The sequence below is a fragment of the Gossypium hirsutum genome, chromosome D06, assembly GCF_007990345.1.
Source record: "Gossypium hirsutum isolate 1008001.06 chromosome D06, Gossypium_hirsutum_v2.1, whole genome shotgun sequence".
Lineage (NCBI taxonomy): Eukaryota > Viridiplantae > Streptophyta > Magnoliopsida > Malvales > Malvaceae > Gossypium > Gossypium hirsutum.
The window spans coordinates 55,273,924-55,295,696 of NC_053442.1; the positions used below are offsets into that span (position 1 = coordinate 55,273,924).

A 21,773-nucleotide genomic window follows, 5' to 3' on the forward strand; every position below is an offset into this window, starting at 1 on the left:
AATTTTGTGATCTGTCCATATCCTCTATTGTAGTGACAAGCCTGATCTGCTCTTCATTCGTGGTGAGTCATACATGACAGTACAATAGCACGAATTGCGTTGACAATAAAGCCCAAGTGCATCAACAATGATACCTAATTATTCTGCAAAAATAAAAAAAAAAGTAAAACAAACTTGAACAGAAACAAAAATAATAGAAAATTACATAATAATAATTCCATAAAAATTAAAAAATTTTGACCAATTTAATGGTCTCTGCCTACTTTTGATCAATATTCCCAAAATAACGTTTCAATCGCTGGCCATTCACTTTGAACTGGTGTCCATTATGTAAACCTCTAATTGTGACTGCATCATGAGGAAATACTTCGAGAACTTCGAAAGGTTCAAACCAATGAGAGTGTAATTTACCCGGGTGCAGTTTCAGTCTAGAATTGACTAATAAAACTTGTTGACCCACGATAAATTGTCGCTGCAAAGTAATTCTGTCATGCCATCGTTTGGTCTTTTCCTTGTAAATTGTAGCATTTTCATAGGCATTGCGCCTAATCTCCTCGGGTTCAGTGATATCCAATAGCCTTATCTTTCCAAAAGCTTCATAGTTCATGTTCACTTGCTTAATTGCCCACACTGTTTTGTGCTCCAGTTGAACTCACAAGTGACATGTTTTCCCAAAAACCAAATGATATCGCCACATCCCTAATGGAGTTTTGTATGCTGTCCGTAATGCCTATAAAGCGTCATCCAGTCTGGAAGACCAATCTTTTCTCGAAGGTTTCACAATCTTCTCAAGAATGTTTTTAATTTGTCGATTCAATACTTCATCTTGTCCATTAGTGTGCGGATGATAAGTAGTAGCCATTCTATGATTAACTCCACATCTCTTTAATGCAGCTGTCACTTGGTTGCAATGAAAGTGTGTACCCTGATCACGAATCAATGGCTTTAGTGTGCCAAAGCGGGTAAGTATATGCTTATGAAAAAAATTTAAGCATTGTCTTTGCATCATCTTTTGGGACTGCAACAGCTTCAACCCACTTCGAGACATAGTCAACAGCTACTAATATATAAATATTTCCAAATGAACTTGGAAATGGTCCCATAAAATCCATACCCCAAACATCGAACAATTTAACCTATATAATTGGCTGCTACAACATTTCACTGCGTCGGGATATAGAACCAGTGCACTGACACCTATCACATTGATTCACAAAATTGTGGGCATCTTTGAATAATGAAGGCCAGTAGAATCCTGATTGGAGAACCTTAGCAGTAGTTCGCATGCCACTAAAATGACCTCCACAAGAAGCATCATGACAGTGCTTTAGGATTGAAAGTATCTCCTTTTCCGGAACACAACGCCGAATAATGTTGTCATTGTATACCTTGAATAAATATGGCTCGTTCCAATGATACTTCACTACTTCACGAATAAATTTTTCTTTTTTATAGCCTAGGACACCCAATGAGAGTTTTCCACACACTAGATAATTAACCAAATCCGCATACCAAGGGATTGCATCTACAGCAAATAACTTCTCATCTGGGAATGCGTCGACAATTTGAAGTACGTTTCCATCTTTGCTACCAACTTCCAATCGAGACAGATGGTCTGTAACTTGATTCTCTAAACCATTTCGGTCTTTCATCTCGATGTCAAATCCTTACAACAGTAAGATCTAGAGTATTGGTCTTGGTTTTGCACCATTTTTTGCAAAAAGATATCTCAACGCTAAGTGATCAATAAAAATGGTAACCTTTGCGTCGACAAGATAAGAACGAAACTTGTCAAAAGCAAAGACTAAAGCCAACAATTCTTTCTCTGTAGTGGTATAATTGATTTGAGCCTCTGTAAGAGTTTTGCTAGCATAATAGATGGCGTGAAATATTTTTCCCTTTTGTTGTCCTAGAACAGCACCCACAACAAAGTCGCTTGCATCGCACATAACTTCAAAAGGTTTAGACAAATCTGGTGCAACGACAATGGGTGCACTTACTAGCTGCATCTTTAATTGATTAAATGAATCCAGACATGCATCGTTAAAGTGGAATTTTTTATTTTGTTCCAGTAATGAGCATAAGAGCTTTGCAATTTTTGAGAAATCTCTAATAAATTTTTGGTAAAAACTCGCATGCCTAAGAAAACTGTGAATACCTTTCACATTTGTCGGTGGAGATAATTTCTCAATAATTCCCACTTTAGCTTTGTCTACTTCAAAGCCCTAACTAGAGATGCGATGGCCTAGCACAATGCTTTCAGTTGCCATGAAATGAAAATTTTCCAAATTTAGAACAAGATCTGTGTCTTCACATCGCTGCAATACTTTATCCATATTGTTAGCGCAATGATCAAAATCATTCCCATAAATTGAGAAATCATCCATAAAAACCTCTAAAGAATTTTCAATCATATCCGAGAATATTGCTATCATGCACCTTTAAAATATGGCTAGTGCGTTGCAAAGACCGAAAGGCATACGACGAAAAGCAAAAGTACCAAAGGGACAAGTGAAAGTTATTTTCTCCTGATCTTCCTGTGTAATAGCAATTTGATTATATCCAGAATAGCCATCTAAGAAGCAGTAATAGGCTCTTCCAGCAGGCCTATCCAACATTTGGTCGATGAAAGGAAGTGGGAAGTTGTCATTCCTTGTGGCAGCATTAAGTTTGCAATAATCTATATAGACTCGCCATCCCATAGGAATGCGTGTAGGAATTAATTCGTCTTTGTCGTTGCTAACCACAATGATGCCACTCTTTTTAGGAACGCATTGCACTAGACTTACCCAATTGCTATTAGAAATAGGGTAAATAATTCCAGCATCAAGTGATTTTATAATTTCTTTCTTAACAACTTCCTTCATCTTCTTATTTAATCTTCTTTGCTGCTCAATCAATTTCTTGCCTTCATGTTTCAACTTGATCTTGTGCATGTAAAAAGATAGACTAATTCTTGAATATCAGTAATACTGCAAGCAACAGCTCGTTTATGTTGCTGAAGAATATGAACCAATTTCTCTTCTTGAGTTGCATCCATTGTTGCAGAGACAATAACTGAGAAAGTATTATTATCACCAATAAAGACGTATTTAATATGAGTAGGTAGTGGTTTGAATTCCAGAGGAGGAGCTTTGTCGATAGATGGCTTGAAAATTGGAGCTGTTCTGTTGGCTAAGTCTAAGGATTTAATCTGCCATCCATACCTGAGTTTAGTATTATTAACTTCAACCATGCTGTCAAAATTATCTAATAATTCATCATTAGATGTCACTGCAAACTCCTCAGAAAGTATTGTGCTTTGGTCATTGAATTCTTCCTTAATTAGATCATTTAGCACATCGATAGTATGGTATTGTTCTTTATCCTTGCATTGAATAGATTTGAAAACACTAAAGGTAACGTGCTCCTTATTAAGTCGCCTGGTTAGTACACATTTGTAAACACCAATAAGATTTCGTCCGGTGGCTAAAATTGGTCGTCCCAAGATTATAGGACCCTCCTTGTCTACCTCGCAATCAAGTATGATAAAATCGGCCGAAAAAACAAGTTTATCCACACGAACTAAGATATCTTTGATTTGCCTTTCAGGTTGAGCCAAGGATCGATCAACTAGTTGCAATGTCACTATAGTAGGTTCCATATGACCAATTCCCAACTTTTTGAAAGTAGATAGTTGCATTAGGTTAATGCCAGCTCCCATGTCGCATAAAGCCTTGCCTAAATAATGGTTGCCAATTGAACATGGGATGGTAAAGCTCCTAAGATCATTCATTTTGGGGGGCAACTTATTTGTCAAAACAACACTACAGCCTTCTGTGAGTGCAATAGTTTCCATATCACTAAGCTTCTTCTTCTTGGACAAGAGCTCTTTCATAAATTTCCCATAATTTGAAATTTGCACAAGGACGTCTACTAAATGAATATTGACCTAAAGTTGTTTCATTGTGTTCAGGAATTGTTCGTACTGCTTATCCTGCTCATTCTCCCTGAATCTTTATGGAAAACTTCTTTGTTTGGTACATCGACAAGCTCTTTAGATTCAACCTTCTCACCAGGGATCATTTCACCAGTATCTTGAGGTGCTATAGTAGACTCTGTAGTCGGCTCGCCAGTTTGTTTACCACTATTGAAAGTGACAGCCTTGTAGTGTTCTTTCCCCCTCGGACTGGGATTTTTCGTGTCACTAGGTTGTATGCCCGGTGGTTGAGTTTTTAGATTCGATGTAAGTTGTCCTAATTGTGCCTCTGACGCCCAAATAAAAGATGAATTTCCTTGTACAATAGCTTCTGTACGAGTCATATGCTCTCGAATTAAAGCCTCAAGAGCTGCTAACGTGTCAGAAGGAGAAGCTTGCGCGTACTGTTGTCATCGATGTTCTTGAACATGCTGATTTGGCATTGAAGAGTGTTGTGGCTGCGTTTGATTCTAGTGTCGATGCATCTGGCTTTGTTACGGGTGAATCTGAGTGTGCTGATTTTAGTTCTGCTGTTGTTGATTATAATTCACTTGTATTGAATTATAATTACCTTGAGTAGATACATTCATATATCGGAATGTTGTAGTATTTTGTCTAGCATTCTGAGTTCCCTAAGATTATTGATTGTGTGCAAAATAATTATAAGAGGTGCCATAAGAATTGTTCCAGATGTTACTGACATAAAAGGCATTCTCTGCATGTTGTGGATAATCTTTATAGCTGTGGTTGTCACTGCAAATCTCACAAAAAAAGGTAGGAACATCAACTTGTTGAACGACTTGTATAGGTGTAATGTCATTAATCTCTGGCATATTTTCATCATATTTTCAAGAGAAGAAACTTGAGCACTAAGTGCTGATATTGCGTCCAATTTAATAGCTCCCAGAGTAGCTTTTGCTTGTGCAGCTCTAGAGATAGGATATTGATAATCATTCTAAGCAATTCTCTCAAGAATTTCAATAGCATCATTATAAGTACAATCCAGCAAAGGATTATTGGTTGATGTGTCAAAAAATTTCCCCGTGTGTGAATTTCGCCCATTGTAGAAAATCTCAATTTGTGTTTCCTGTTGAATGTTGTGCATGGGACAACGTTGAAGCGAAGATTTATAGCGTTCCCATGTAGTGTGAAGATGCTCATCATCCAGCTGATGATAAGCTGTCATATTATTTCAGAGATGAGCATTTATTGTCGGCGGGTTAAATCGCAAAACAAACTATGTTGCTATTGCATTCCAAAAAGTAATTGATCCAGCAAGTACCCCAAGGAACCAAGTACGAGCTCTTCCCTACAAGGAATGAGAAAATAATTGCATCTTCAAAGCGTCATCAGGAACGCCTTGTTGACTAAAGGAAGCGCAAATCAATAAAAATGATTTAAGATGTTCTCATGCATCTTCATGTGGCAGTTTGACATATTGCCCATTAGAATTCAGCATTTGAAACATTACTGGTTTGAGTTCAAAATTTCTAGCTTGGATTGCTGGCCTAACAACTCCCTGTTGTAAGTCATCCATGACAGGTATTGCAAAATCTCGTATAGTCTAATTTTGTATTTGAGAGTCTTGCAGCAACGGTGGGTCATTAGCATTTTAGTGCTGCATTGGGGGTATGAATTCATAGTTTCTTAGTAAAGCCATATTCCTTTGTTCTCGAAGTCTCCTCCAAATGATTCTTTCAATTTCTGGATCAAAATCGACAATAAACTTTAAATTGCTTCGGGTCATACAACACCTAAAATAAAAAGTGAAAATAGTGACAAAAAGAAAACAAGTTAGTAACAACTAAATACTATGAAATAAAAACAAACAAAAACAAACATCAAACAAACGCCATCTCCGGCAACGGCGCCGAGAATGGTTGATCGGCTGTTTAACGTCACAACAATAATGTGCAAGTGTACACTGTCGATGCAAGTATAGTAGACAGATATGAGTTTGTCAAAGATCGATCCCACGAGGATGGTTGTCTTTTGTCTATCAATGTTAGTGAAATAAATAGATAGAAACGAGATAAATTGTGAGAGTAGTTGTTGAAGCAATAACTTGAAAACAATAAGATAAAATATGATAATGATAAACTGGGATCCCCAATGTGAATATTCAACAGAATACTAAGTGCTCACAAGGTATAAAAGGATAGGTGATTGTCGATGCATTAAATTGAAATGAATATCTTACCAAGCTTAACTCTTATAGTTAAGCTAAGACTTAAACATGCACATTAACCACACCTTCCGATGATGGAAATGGAATACTATTTAGAACAAGTGAATTAAATTCCTTTAATCCTCAAGCAACTTCTGTTGTCATGCTTGTTAGTTTGAATTGTTGCTGCACTTTCTAGTGTCAATGACTGCAATAACACTTCCATGCTAAAAAACATTCAAACCCAAAGATTAAACAGTAGAAGCAGGGTTGAATAAAATAGCATTTAACCCAGAAATCATGTATTCTTCAATACAAACATGAAATAGAAAGTAATTACCAGTGTTTAAAAAGAAATATCAAAGAAACAAGTGGAGAGTACTATTCCTAGAAAATCTCGAATTGATCTCTCAACTCCCTTTTGTGTCGCACTCAGGGCTCCTCATCAAGAGCTAATTTGCATCCTTTTCACATCATTTCACTCGTAGGAGGCTTAAGCCGCCATAGCCGAAAAGCTTCAAAAGATAGGTTGAAGAAGATAATACCCCCTAAAAAGCCTTCATTTTTGTCCTTTTCATGTGACTATTTATCCAAATAGCACAGGTGTCCTTTCATCAGAATCATGCTGCCTTTATACATACAAGTTGGTTGTACCAGACTGGACAGCTAATACCTTTTTGTTCTTATCCGGACAACTATCAGGTGCGGCGACAATTCTAGGCGCAATCTGAAAATACTCATGCAGCAACATTGGTACCAAAACACGACGAAATTAAGGATAAAAAGGTTAAGATCCACTGAGTTATAAAATGCAATTTACTGAAATGAAAATGCTAAAATATGTGCTAAAGATAACTAAATGGGGATAAATTAACCAATAAGTAGGGATAAACATATGTTCTTTCTAGTACTATCAGTTGACTTCGTTTTTCTGTTGTCCTTTTACTTTCTTTTGCCTAGTAGTTGTCATGGTGCTCTTTGAGTGTGATCTAGCTTGTTCTCATTGGTCTTGAGGCTTGCGGCGCTGCTGCGGTATTGCTGTGGCATTTCATGGACTTCAATAGCTTCCTTTAAGTATAAAATTGTATATTTTAGCATGAAAATTGACCAAAAATGTATTATTCAAGTAAAACCCTTCAATATTGAATACTCAACAAAATTATAGTCAAAATAGCTACTAAATAGTCATCAACCTCTTTTAATTCGATTGAAATATAAGCTTAAAAGTACAAATAATAACTCTATATACTAGAGAAATGGGGTGTGGAAGATGAGACATGGAGATATGCATGGTGATTTAAAGGACCACAACGCTTAAGGCAGTTTTTGTGGTTGGTCTTTCATGGAAAAGTTCTAACGAATGTGCAGAGATGTAAGCGTAGCCGCTCAGACGATCCTTTGTGCAGCATTTCTAACAATTTCTCACGTCTTGAGGGATTTGCTACATTAATGATTTCTTCTAGCGCCCTGTTATTGACTGGGTATTGGCAAATTTAAGAAACTACAGCGAAACATCCTTCTAAAGCTTGGATTGTCATATTGTTTTGGGGGTCATATGCTGGCCGCAATAGAACCATTATATTTTCCAACATGGAGGCTATTCTAGCGGTTTGGTGATTTCTAAATCTATAGCTATGGCAAGATATATTACATACTAACCGCATAACGACAATAATAAAAGGAGGATGGAAGTATGTTAATCAATTTTCTTTGCAACATCCAACCTTAGAAATTGATTTGAGGTTTCAACTCTGCACTATGTTATCAGAAACCCCATATTCTATCTCAAACAAGTCATACCTGAATGAAGTTTTAGGTTTACACATATACGGATAAAAACATTACCATTGTTTTATTAATAGCTTCCTTTAATTTTTGAATGAAACAATGATATCTCAAATCAAAGAAAATTCTAGAGTAACCTATGATGAAGTGAAATAAATAAAGTTAACATGGTTATTTATTTATTAAAATGATTTGAATGATTAAATAATTTTTTCTTTATTTTTTTAAAATTTTTGATGATAGAGTTTTTTTAGTTAATGCTTAATTGCCCACCTTGAGTAAAATGATTAAAGGTTTTTTTTACGCAAACTAATAATATTATCTATTAATAATTTATTATAATATAAAATTTAAGACATAATGTAAAATTTATCTATCAATGTTTACATCATTTGTCAATTATACAATTATTAGAAGTAAAATCAAATACTTCATCATTTAAAAAATATATAAATAAGTACAATATATATATTTTACATCATATATATATTTGTCTGGGCACACTATTATTAAAATTTATTATTTTATATATATCACTTATTAATAATTGATCGATATTAAAATTTTAAAAATATATTTTATCATCTAAGGCAATATGTAAACAAGTAGAAAAAGCATTCGTGAATGGGAATTGTATTGTAAAAAAAGAAAGAAAAGTGACAAAGTCACCAAAAATAGAAAGACTCATTCATTAATGCACATAAACTCGACTCGTGAGTTAGCCATGATTTTTGTATTATGCTGTGATTTCCTATGGAGAAATAAGGAAGGTGAGAGAATGAGAAATAAGGCGGTGAACAGGTAACGGTCGCAAAAGGGGGAGAATAGGGAACAATACAATGTGTCAAACTATTTTCGTGCTTGAAACTATTTGATGTTTACTGCTCTTGAATTCCATACATGCCATAAGGCTCAGAACGTTTCAAGTCGAAAAGCCCTATGTGATCTAGGTAGACTTATTTATGAATTGACATCATATTAAATAATTGCATTTAAGATTGTTGTATTTTGCTAGGATAATCAAATTACTTGTATAACTTGTTGATGGATCCCTACATTTGAAACTCTTAATGTTTCCATGCTTCGTAATATACTGAACTCAGGTGCTTAATATCAAAAGTGGTAAGTCAGCTATATATCATGCCAAGATTATGTGTAAATATGAAATGCCTAGTCATGTGCTCCAAAACTAACATTTGTACCATATTTGCTCAAGGGTCGTGTTTTAATTATTGCTTTTGTTTACTTTGCTTAGGATAAACAATGACTTAAATGTGGGGGAGTTTGGTCTGTCGTAATTCAGTGTAATAGGTTAAACTAGTTTTCGCACTTGAGGAGCTTGAATATAAGAACTTTTACTATGTTTTAATTAAGTTTTCCTAGTTTCGTTTACATTTAATAAAAAGTTTAATTTGAGTCTTGTAGAAACCAACTTTTATTTTGAAAAAAACAAAAATTAGTTGTCAATGAAAATTGGAGTCGCCACCAATCTTTTATTGAGGTGTGATTGGATCACCTAAAAAATAGCTTTGGTCTATGAGTTTTAGAAAAATGGATCCGGGAGTCGGTTATGTACGAGGAAAGATTAGCACCCTCGTAACGCCCAAAATTGGTACCTAGTTAATTAATTAGTGTCTTAATGTCGAAAATTTAAAAATACGATCCTGAATAAAAACTTAAAAAACGTTACTTATTAAGACTCTTACCGGAGAAAGAAAATGTCACACCCAATGCGTTAGGGCACAATATTCTAATTCCTCAAAAATGAATTAGTCCCAAATACTCATGTAATAAAATTTAAAAGAATATTCATTTGTTTAAAATTTATAAAGAAATCGCGACCCAATACGTTAGGGCACAATTTCTCAAAATCCTAAACTTGGAATATTTCCTTTGTTATTATTTTTTAAAAAAAAAATATTTGTCTCAAGAAATCAATACGTCACATCCAATACGTTAGGATACAACATATTAAATTCCCGACAACAAGCTTTTCATTTTATTTTTTTATTAATGAGCGATTCTCGATTGTTAGATTTAACAAAGAAAATTGGAACCCAATACGTTAGGGCTCAATTTCCTTGAAAATCCTAAATACGAGTATTATCTCAATTTTGAAAATTTTAAAATCGAGTAAAAAAATGATGTAATGCTACATTAAGTATAAAATACAATAATAAATACAACAATGGCATAAAAATAAACGAAATTAATGTACATAAAAAACAACGACATGTAAAGTATCAAATGAACAAAATATAAATGAAAACATAAATCAATAAGCAAATGAAGGAAATAAACAAAAAATATAAAGAGAAAAAAAGGTACAAAATATATACATGAAATTATAAAGAATAAAAGACATACACATGAGTTTACATATAAAATTTTGGACTATAGAATTTATAACAAAATATATATAATGCATTTATGAAAATAAAGAAAAATATATAAATATACATATATATATTATAACATATGTGTTGAAAATATAAGTTTTTATTTAAGCAAATAAAAAATATAGACATGTGCGTATATATATATAAATATTCATTAGAAAAACATATAAATACATGCATGTACATATATACAAAAGTAAAAAAAATTGAAAATAAATATAAAAGTATATATATGTATATAAAATGTGACAGCCCAAAATTGACCCTAGTCGGGAAGTGGTTTCGGGACCACAAAACCGAGTCATAAAAATAATTGATTTCCATATTCTATGCTTATTATGTGTGTACATGAGTATGTGGAAGTTTCATTCTCCAATTTTGCCAATTGCATGAGAAATTATTAAATAGGGATCAATATGAGACATGGTGAAAATATGATAGGCTAATTTAAAATGGTCTATTAATGCATGTTGTGAAAATGATGGGTTTGCATGTCAAATTACCCAAAATTTGAGCTAGTGGTTGGCCATGCTATGGGTGGAAATATGTTGGGAACATGTTGGCCTAGTGAGGTATGTAGGAAAAAAATAAAATAAGGGGCATGGGCATAAAATAATGAAAAGGAGTATGATGAATACAAAAAAAAAATGTGTGTAGTTGTTTCCCCCCCCCATTGCCGTGAGCTAAAGAAAAGAAAGGAGAAAATTTTGTTCATCCTTTTTCATCTTCATTTAGCCGAAACTAGAAAGAAAAAAACAAAAAAAAATGCTCATCCTTTGGTTCATCCTTGGCCAAAAATTTTAAGGAGGAAGGAAGAAGAAAGGTTGAAGAGGTTCGGCCATGCATGTAGCTAGGCTAAGGTATGTTTGATGATGTTCCATGAGATGCATGCATGTTTTAGTTGTTAGCTTGAGTTCTACCTAGCCCATGGTCTAAATCTTGCTATGTGATGGAAATGACACTCGGCCATGGATGCATCATTCTTGGTTGATGTTTGATGTTGTGGTGATGAGGCATGAGGATGAGTTAAGATTCGGCCTAGGTGGAGTTTGTGTTAATGCCATTGCATGCTAAATATGAAGCTTGTTAATGATGCATGTGATGGTGGCTTGATGATTCTTGAACCTCCTTTTTAGCATTTTTGAGTGAGCACATATGTGCATTGGTTGCTAAATGGAGAAGAATCGGCTAGCAAGTTGTGTGCTAAGGCCGAATATAACTTTTGCATGTTAATGAGCAATGCATGTGTTAAATTGATGGAAAGGGAGGGGATGCTTTACTAGTGTGTATATGTGTGTATTAGCCAAGTTTTGAACTTGAAACAAAAGGGTGTTTAGTCAATACAAGTGACCATACTTGTAGAATGTATTAAGGGTTGAAATCGGCCCCAAAATAGACATGCATATTCGGCCAAGGGGGAAAAATTAGCTAAAATGTTGAGTTTGATTCATGATTCCGTACATATGTGACTTTAATGTCTAATGTATAAATATGGGCTAAGTGCCTTGTGTTCCTCTTTTCGATGCTCAAATGATTAAATCAATTTATTTGTTTAATTAAGCTCAAGAGCAAAGGGGAACTAAATCCGATAAAGCGAAGGAAAAAGTGGTCGAATAGCTATTGGAATCGTTCGACAACACCCGAGGTAAGTTCTTGAGTAAAAGAGCTTAAATTATGATGTGATTAGATCATGTTTTAAGCAAATTAAAATCATGCTCTTTGTGTGGCTATTGAGCCGAATTTGCAAGAATGATAAATGTCTTGTGTTTGAGTTTTGCTAACGAAAATGAAATACGAATGGGCCATGATTTATTGTTAAATGTGCATGGTTATTTGAATGATGTCCGGGCTATGTCCCGAAGGCTTTGTGCTAAGTGACAATATCCGGACCAAGATCCGAAGGCATTTGTGCGAGATACTAATTCCGGGCTAAGCCCGAAGGCATTTGTGCGAGATACTAAATTCGGACCAAGATCCGAAGGCATTTGTGCGAGATACTAATTCCGGGCTAAGCCCGAAGGCATTTGTGCGAGTTACTAAATCCGGGTTAAGTCCCGAAGGCATTGTGCGAATTACTATAACCGGGCTATGTCCCGAAGGCATTTGAACGAGGAGCTATATCCGGTTAAATTCCGAAGATTTGGTTCTCCAGCTATCGGACTCGGGATCTTGAGGTCAAAGTCGCCCATACTATCAAAGCCCCCTTTTGGTACAATTTTGGTTGAACTTCGAAATGGCATGTATAGGACTACCCGTTTGTTGTAGGTCGTGGACCCTTTGGACTTGTATAATTTTGGATAGCCATGCGAAAATGGCTTATATGTGTTTGAGTACAATGTTATAATCATTCGGTGTGGATATGCTTGACAAAGATTAGCCAGGGAATGGTTAATCACTATCATAAATTGTGCTATTTATGCAAAAAGGGCTAGTTGAATCATGGAAACCATGAAATAGGTAAAGTCTACCTTAAAAGCAGATGCTGACAGCAGCAGTGATGTATATTTGGAAAATCACTAAAAATAGTAGGAAGGGAATTAAATAGTGAATAAATTATGTAAACAAACCTTGATGAATCTACTTTCATAGGAAAGTAACGAAACAATCATACAGACAGTATGTTAAGAGATATTCAGGTTCTCGTGAGACAGGGCCAGAACGGTTTCTGGATTTCCTGTTCCGACTTTGGAAATTCATTATAAATTAACCAGAGATAATTAGGAGTCATACCATATATGTATAGATTCCTCTCTGAGTCTAGTTTCTATAGAAACAAACGGCATCAGTATTGGAGCCCTGTACAAGGAGATATCCAAGTCGTAATGCGCAAAGGTCAGGGTAGTCGATCCCTGTAACATGGGAGACTTTGACTAATAAACTGTACTAATTGGCCCAACCAAAAATTCTAGAAAAAAATATGTAGATGGGCATATGAGTCTAGTTTCAGGGAAAAATCACGAAACTGATTTTCGAGTTGTGAAACTCAAGATATGATTTTTAAAGCGACTATTACGCAGATTGGCAGTGTCTGGAAAATTTTTAAAAGTCTGTTAACACCTCGTGTTCGACTCCGATGACGGTCTCGGGTTCGGGGTGTTACATAAAAGTTAGGACGTAAAATAAAATTAAAAACATATTTATAAAATATATATAAGCATACGTATACTATATATAAAACAATATATATATTACATAAAAACGATGCATGCTCATGAATATAAAAATAAATAATAATAATGATACAATATTAATGATGCCACATAATAGTATTAATAATATTAAAATAATTAATTTAATAATAAAAAAACTAAAATAACAAATAGAGGATGAAATAGCATCAATAATCAAAGACCAATGAATTTAAAACAAAGAGTATAAAATAAAAAAAATATAAGGTCAAATAAAATGTAAACAAATTTGAAAATAATGAATTTGAAAATGAATAATCAGGGAAAAAGAGATTTGAAATCAACAATATACAAATCAATAAATAAATTACACACAAATCAACAAAATAAAAACGCAAGAGAGAGAGAGAAATTTGAATAAATACTCTTAAGAATTATTATTACTCCCCACTTCCGTCCTTTACAATGAAGGGAGAGGAATCTATTTATAGTTGAGCCTCCCCAAATCCAACAGTACAGATTAATTACATCAACGGCTAAGATTAAAAGGTATCTAAAAATTAAATCTCTAAGATTACAAAATCATATCTTCTAAGATTGCATATCATATCAAAGATTACATATCATATCTAAGATTGCATATCCTTGAAGATTATGTTTCCATATGCATCAAGCTTGTAGATAGACCTTCAACCTTTTCAAGTAATGGGCCATGCCGATCGGGCCAAATGATATAATTTTGGACTTTGTTTTATTATTTTGGGTTTATTATTTTTTTATGAGCCCGGGCTAAATTGGCCTATTACAAGTCTTTTACTGACTTTAGGGGTGGAATGAGGCCTAACGGTGAGCTAATATACTTTGTGAGTGTGTAGAAGACCATTAGAAGGCGTCCCAACTCAATACTAGTCGTTTTGCAGCACAGGGAGTTTTGATGTTGCAATATAGGGAGCAAAAAGCAAGAATTTCAAAACTGCCTTTAGTGTCATGACACAACTAAGGGATGTCGCGACACACCTTTGAAGCTAACCTGAAGAGGAGCATATTGCCTTCGATGTCGTGACACAGGCACTAGGGTGTCGCGACACCGGTCCTATATGTGAAATACTTATAAGCTAATGGTGTTTTGGTCTATACAATCAAATATTAAACACGAGAGCGTCAGCTGACCTAGGGTTGAGGACGACGACAACCTAACTCTATAAATAGACACATTTAACACTTGTCAAGGACAACATTTCATATTGTGTAAGTTTCTTTATAGTTTTAGTTTTGCCCTTTTTCTAAGTTTTAAGTTATTTTCAGTTTTGCGTTTTTTAGGAGATCTAATTTGTGGAATTCGATCAACTCTTTGTGGATTTTGTGCTTCAGTTAAATACAATTCAGGATTCTCTTAAACCTTTGTCTCTTGAATTGTTATTAATGTTCATATCTTACATCAAGTTTATTATGTTTTTGAGATCCATGAGGAACTAATCATCTTATAGGGGATTAGTAAGTGGATGTATGATTAACTGATTGTTGTGTGGGGCTTTCTTAGTGGATCAGCTGTTTGGGAGAGGAAGAATTTAAAACCTAGACTTGGCGACCCTATGAAGTCATCAAGGCAGGAATTAACCCAAAATTGTGTGGCTTATCTGTAAACACCTTAACCCCGAACTGATCTAGATTGTGAGGTCGAGAGATAAGTAGTTCTTGCTGACTCGTTATTCTAGTGGAAGATCGAGAGATCCTGCTAGGGTAACGACTAGTTGATTGAATAGGGAACTCAAAGTAACAGTTAGTTATGATTACCGAAGTGAGCTAGTCACCCATGCTTAGATCTGATTCAATTTCCATAGCAAATTTCCATTTATATTATTATATTCTTAATTAAAAAAATTACCAAAAATCTTTCTTTATGTTTAGTTGTAATATAATTTATTTAAAGTACTAATTAGCTCTATTTGTGCTTAGGTTAGGATTAATTTAGTGCTTGCCTCCCTTGGGTACGATCCTCAGAGTACTCACTTACTTCGTTGTAACTATATTACAACCTGACCCGTATACTTGCGGACACCCTATTTGATATATTTTGTGTAGGATTTCTACTCTGGATGTTGGTACGTCCTGAGGCAGGTAATAATCTTTAGTCTGAACTGTCTTTAAGGCTTACATTTTTTCTCTAGGAAGTTGCTTTTTTCTGTTTGTTATTTTCCCTTGCTTTCTTCAAATCAATGTTCTTAGCTTTAAAGATAGAAGATGAATTGTTTGACAGAGACATCTGGAATTGAATTTTTGCTCTTAATTTTCATAAATACATTACTATTTCGTACAATAACATCCTTCAGATTCTTTTCTAGGGTGGCTTCAACCTGATCCAGTGAAAGCCAATATTATCAAATTTTATTGTGTTTTAGAGCTTAGACATTTATTTTATGGTTTGATTGCATTGAAATTATAGTTATCGCATATATAGATTCAGAAGAGTGAAGAAGACAGGGGTAGGAAAAAGAAAAAGAAAAGAAAGAAAATAAAATAAAATAAAATAATAACAAAAAGAAAAAGAAAGATGTATGAACATTGGAAAACTTTTGGGGGGTTTGACAAAAGAAAGAAAGAAGAAAGATGAAGTATAGGAGCAACTCGGAAAAAGAAAAAGAAAAATAAGAAAAGAAAAGAAAAATGGGAGATGAGGGAAAATAAAAAAAAAAAAAAAGAGGTACAAGAGGACACCAAATGGAAGCGTGTGATTGGTCAACGCTGCCACGTCAGCAAAAATTTAACGTTGTTAGTCTCAGGTATCAATATAGTGGACGGAAGAAAAGATCGGGAAGCAATCTAGGACAAAATAAAATAATAAGTACCAATATGGGAGAAGTGGACAAGTTCGGATACCAATTTTATATTTAGTCCTTTTCTTATAAGTTTTTTTTGAAACTAAATAGTCTTTATGTTCATTTTGCAATTTATAGAGACTAATCTTTTTGAGATTCGTAACTACCCCTCCAAAGTTTAAACTCTCTCAAATTCTTCCATTTGGAATATTATGTGACTTACCATTACATTCAAGGTTTGTGCATAACTATTTCTTTGCCCTCTCGCACATTGTCATCTTTAATGGCCCCTCCACCACATCCTTAAGCTCGTCAATGCACATTTCCTCATCAATCAAAATTGTATTCATGTTGTCTAAACATTCTCCATTTGGAACCTAAAAGGTTCGCTGATTAGCTTTGTATCAACTTCACTTGTGAAGTTGGAGATTTAAGTTGCTAATTTAACGGTGTTAATATAAATGATCTATTTTAAAAGTTGAGATTTAGTTAACAATATATATTGTAAGTTGGCCAGTTTTTTTTCAATGCAAAACTTTTTACCACACATTTTTATTTAATAAGATAGGTTCTTGATAGGGTAGATCTACATAGCATAACATAACTTGCCATCTTTCCTACTTTTTCAATCGCAACAAACACTCATTGGAATGGTTGTTTAAAAGTCCTAGAAATAGAAAGGGATGAGAAAGGGGTATCACAACGAAAAAAAGAGGAGAGGTTCGTTTGTTTGCTAAAAAGTTAAAATGTATAGAAAGGAAAGGATATGCCGACCATATGCGTGTGGGTAGGTGGCTTTGCTTTGCATTGCATTGCATATGGAAAAATATGAATATTTATTATCATTATTATTAAATTGGAGTGGGTGACAACAAAGACAAGAAAACCCAAGTCAAAAGGTTGTCGGTGTCATTAAAAACAAAAACAGAAATATGTTACTTTATTTATTATTATAATAATACTAAACTAATAAATATGTCCTCCACAAACCCTAACAAATCATCACGTCATGGACAAAAGAAGAAACTTTAATAGATATTATTAAATGAATTATTTAAGATAATGCTTGCATTATTAAGTAAGGAAAATAGTACTAATTACATTCTTTACGTATTAACTAACATCGCTAAATAGTAATTAATATTTTCATAAATAAATAGAATCCGCTAACAACTAAATTCTAAATTTTTAAATTTCAAAATTTCTCAATTCAATCTTCAAATTAACATATCGTTTTGATAAAATAGTTTTATTAATTTAGTAATGATGGCTCGACTGATGAAAAAAATAGATATTATGACAGATTAGTTTGAAAGTTCAATTATAACATTTTTAAAAGCTTAAAATCAATTTGAATTTAACACATAGTTTGAGCATGCTAGTGCAATGCTGTAACAATTGATTCTTTGAAAAATTAGTTTTTTTTAAGGTGTTTTACTTTCTTTATTTAAAAAAATTCCTCTAATTTCATCATTATTATTCACCCAAATATTAAATTTTAAATACAATTAATTGTACATGCCACATCATCTCCACTAATCTATATTCCATATTGGTCAAATAGTTGTCACCAAATTATTTTAGTTTATTGTTAATATTTTCTTTTTGTTCTTTTACTATATTTATTGTAAACAAGAACCATAAAATTTAACATCATTTGCACTTCATCTCTTTTTTTGAATGCTCACCTCAGCTATGGGAGAAAAGGGAAAGAAAACTCAAGGTCAACGACAGCATTGGATGGACCTAATGTAATCCCAGCATGCTATTACGGATTTCCAGCTTCCTTATGTACTTTTTGGTCAAATGATAATCCTAGTACAAGATCTTTTAGGTGAAAAAACTATGGGGATTGATTTAGGACTTCTTGCAAATTCTTTAGCATGTTTGATCCTCCACTAAGTCCATATTCAAGCGCTTTTCTTATTTTTAAAAGGAAAATTCACTACACCAAAATAGGCTTTTAGCGGCGCTTTTTTAGGCCTTTAACCGCGCTTTTAGAAGTGCCGCAAAAAACTCCGCTAATGAAAGCGTCGCTAACTTTAACGGCGTTTCCAGAAATAAACGCCGCTAAAGATCATGACCTTTAGCGACGTTTGTGGGTAAAGCGCCGCTAAAGACCATGACCTTTAGCGGCGCATTCCTACAAACCCCGCTAAAGACTGACCTTTAACTGCACTTTTCTCACAAACGGTGCTAACTATAGGTCATAACTTTTAGTGGCGTTTATAAAAATGCAACATTAAATAACACTCTACTTGAAGAAGTGCTAAGCCTTGGCTTTTCCAGCTTGAAGAGATTGAATCCTCCACTACACCTTCAATATCTAAAATATCTAAAGGGTGCAAAACCAAATGATCAGATAAACCAACAAACTTGGCAAACAACAGAGATGTTAAAAATAAAATATATATATAGCCATTAAGGCTCAAAAAATAAATATAACAAACAATTCTGTGCAGCTTTAGTAGCAGGTTGAACCATACTAACAAACAATCTCAATCATAGCTCTTCCATGTGTCACAAATAGGCATTCTTTCTAATGATTGTCTAAACTATTCAATTTTTTAACAAGGAACAATAGTATTAATTTGCAAAAAGCAGAAGAGAAACATGCTGCACTACTACTGTTTAACGTTATATAGAAATGTCTTATATAGCATAAAAGAGAACTAAGGCACAGAAAAAAGAAGAACACCATAATAATTAAATTGATCATTGATATATTCAATTTTTCCAAGTTTTTCCATGAATCTGAAGGGTCATAACTCTATACCCATCACGTCCAAACATGATTCCAACATTGGTGCCAGACTCAAGTATTTCAAGAAAAATAAAAAATCGTAGCAACATTGGCCAACAGAAGGGATAATTATACCTTGGTCAAGTAGTATATCGCCGCTCGTCTTGTCAGCCAACATAGCAAGTGGAGCTTGTGTGTTGCCTTCCTCATCAAAGACAACCCTTGTCCCCACAGGCCTATGAACATTCATCTTCAGCTTTTTTTTCTTCAAGATCCGTGTTGCTGACCTGAAAATAAGAAAACCAGCTAAAAAACTGATTTCAAGTAATGGACTACAAATAAAACAAATAATTAAGGTAAAACTACCCAGGGGCATACATAATTGACTAATGTAAAACGATCTACCTATCCCCAGAAAAAGAAAAACTAGAATCTATGCAAGTTACCACATAACCAGGTAAGCTTACGAGCCAAAGCAACTATATAAAAGAATTTACCATTTAACCTACTAGTACATAAATGAAATTATTTTTTCATTATTGCAACTAATATAATCATAAATAATTTAAGAAAACAACTAAAAACAACTCTTATCTACCTAAAGCATAAGAATTCAAAATCTTTTAGATTATTTGATAAATAAAATATTTTATCTTTCTTGCCAATAAAATAAAATTAAAAACAAGAATCAAATTAGTTCAACCCCAAGTCTTTAGTCAAATTTAATTAAACCTCAAGTTCCTTGTCAAAAGAAAAGAATACATATAAAAAACCAAGAAAACACATACCTAGTTTGATTGGCAAAACTTCGTTTTCTTTGGTAGGCGGCCATTGGGAAGATTAACAATTAATTAAGAAGATGAAAAGAGATAGACCTTGAAGAGTTTTTGCAAGCAAATTGATTAAACTTCTTTGCAAGCAAATTGCATTTCTAATATACAGACTTCAGGCTCCGTTTATCAATAAGTTGGAAGGATTATCAAAGAAAGGCTAAAAGAAAAATAAGGCATGCAAAGATTTAATCACTCACAGCAAACTGGTTAGTTAAATCCTGATGCTGAAGAAGCTCCCACTAAACTCCGATACTGCAAAAGGATAAACACTCATCATTTTAGAAGATGAGTAGTGAATAAAATGTTTGAGACTATTTTGCATAAAGCGCTCCATTTCCATGAAATAAAATAAGGAACTAGAATACAACACTAACCATGGTAAAAAATCAGAACAAGGCAGGCATATAGCTACAGAGTAGCCATCACACATGGCAGATATGCTTCAAGGAGCAAGCTTTAAATCAAACATATTAATTATAAACACTAAAAGATGTAATTTTTTTCTTTTCCTTGGAACCAAAAACAAAAATCAAACATCGTTTTTACTTACAAGAAGCAAACTGTAAAAATCCAAAATTCAAATTTATGAACTGCAAAGTAGCCCTAGAGAGTAACAACATACATAGAGGAACTTCTTAAGATCTCTTCCTGAAGCAATATCCCGCAAGACAGTAAAAGCCAGGGTAGTCTCAAACCTAAGTGCTTCGGCAAACTCTATAACTGGACCCTTAGGTATATGAAACTTTTAATAAATTGACAATCCCACAATTTATTCGCTTCAATAAAGCAAAAAAGAAAGAAAGAAATCTTTACTAGAGATAATCGCATCCATTTAGTCAAAGATTCAGAGATTCAGAGCTAAAAGTGTAAAAAAAAAAAACAGATTATGCACAAAACAAGGAATATTTCAGAGTTGAATAAGAGTGGGAAAAATAATGCAAGTTTCATGCCCTCCTATTGACAACCCATCCACTCGATACCCTTCAATTTCCAATCCCTTTTTGCTCTTTTTCTCATCGTTTCCTTGGCTTCCTGGTTCTGGGTTCTTTGATTTTGGACCCCTTTTATCTATTTGAGAGTTTTAAGACGAAGAACAAACAAGAACTGGCTTGGCTTCGGTTGGGAAGAAACAGAGAGTTGAATAAGCTTTTGGGTTTTTTTCTTCGATGTGGGAAATTAGCGATTTTGGGAAGGGGGAAGTTGGGGATTTCGGGGAAAGGGGATTTTATAAAATGGCGCTAATTTTTTAAAGGAAAATAATTTTTGTGGCGTTTTTTATCTTTTGCGGCGTTTTTATCTTTTTTATCTTTTGGGGCGTTTTTTATAAAAACGCCGCAAACAATTATTTTATTTGGAATAAAATGACACTGTTTTACTATATAATTTTTTTGTGGCGTTTTTATAAAAAACGCCACTATTGTTTACATATTACGGCGTTTTTTATGAAAAGTCGCAAAAAATTTTTCATTTTGAACAAAATGACGCCATTTTGCTATTCATAAATTTTTATTTTGTTTTTTTATAAATTGATTTATTTTTTGCGCCGCTATTTCATTTTGAACAAAATGACGCCGTTTTGCTATGTTAAAAATTTTTTATTTTATTTTTTTATAAATTGATTTTTTTGCGGCATTTTTATGAAAAACGCCGCTATTGCTTACCTTTAGCGGCGTTTTTATGAAAAACGCCGCAAAATTTTTTTCATTTTGAACAAAATGATGCCGTTTTGCTATTATAAAAATTTTTTATTTTGTTTTTTATAAATTGATTTATTTTTTGCGCCGTTTTTTATAAAAACGCCGCTATTTCATTTTGAACAAAATGACGCTGTTTTGTTCGGCTAAATTTTTTTTATTTTTTTTATATATTGATTTATTTTTTGCGGTGTTTTTATAAAAAAATGCCCTATTGCTTGCATTTAACGGTGTTTGTCATAAAAACCGC

General features: G+C 33.7%; 3 protein-coding genes across 19 annotated transcripts; all 3 read right to left on the reverse strand.

Annotated features, from left to right (window-relative positions):
• Positions 1 to 259: 259 nt before the first annotated feature.
• LOC107899857 (uncharacterized) lies at positions 260 to 607 on the reverse strand. The gene has a single exon (XM_016825599.1). It carries the CDS (start codon positions 605 to 607, stop codon positions 260 to 262), a length of 348 nt encoding a protein of 115 aa, XP_016681088.1.
• A 1,834-nt stretch (positions 608 to 2,441) lies between these two features.
• On the reverse strand, positions 2,442 to 3,838 carry LOC107899858 (uncharacterized). Its single transcript, XM_016825600.1, has 2 exons — positions 2,974 to 3,838; positions 2,442 to 2,779 (listed from the first exon to the last, which is right to left on the reverse strand). The coding sequence occupies exons 1-2, from the start codon at positions 3,836 to 3,838 to the stop codon at positions 2,442 to 2,444; spliced, it is 1,203 nt and encodes a 400-aa protein (XP_016681089.1).
• Positions 3,839 to 17,837: 13,999 nt separating this feature from the next.
• Positions 17,838 to 21,096, reverse strand: LOC107900606 (DEAD-box ATP-dependent RNA helicase 32). Of its 17 annotated transcripts, none has more exons than XR_005914943.1 (5): positions 20,452 to 21,046; positions 20,027 to 20,081; positions 19,785 to 19,811; positions 19,132 to 19,283; positions 17,838 to 18,588 (listed from the first exon to the last, which is right to left on the reverse strand). XR_005914943.1 is itself a non-coding variant. In XM_041095905.1 (5 exons), the coding sequence occupies exons 3-5, from the start codon at positions 19,826 to 19,828 to the stop codon at positions 18,470 to 18,472; spliced, it is 315 nt and encodes a 104-aa protein (XP_040951839.1). In that variant the 5' UTR covers positions 19,829 to 19,871; positions 20,027 to 20,081; positions 20,810 to 21,046; the 3' UTR covers positions 17,838 to 18,469. The 17 variants fall into 17 exon arrangements, 5 of the variants coding, with proteins under 5 accessions (XP_040951839.1, XP_040951838.1, XP_040951837.1 ...); XR_005914935.1 differs by having other exon boundaries at positions 19,785 to 19,871; XM_041095905.1 differs by having other exon boundaries at positions 19,785 to 19,871; positions 20,810 to 21,046.
• Between the last annotated feature and the right edge of the window lie 677 nt (positions 21,097 to 21,773).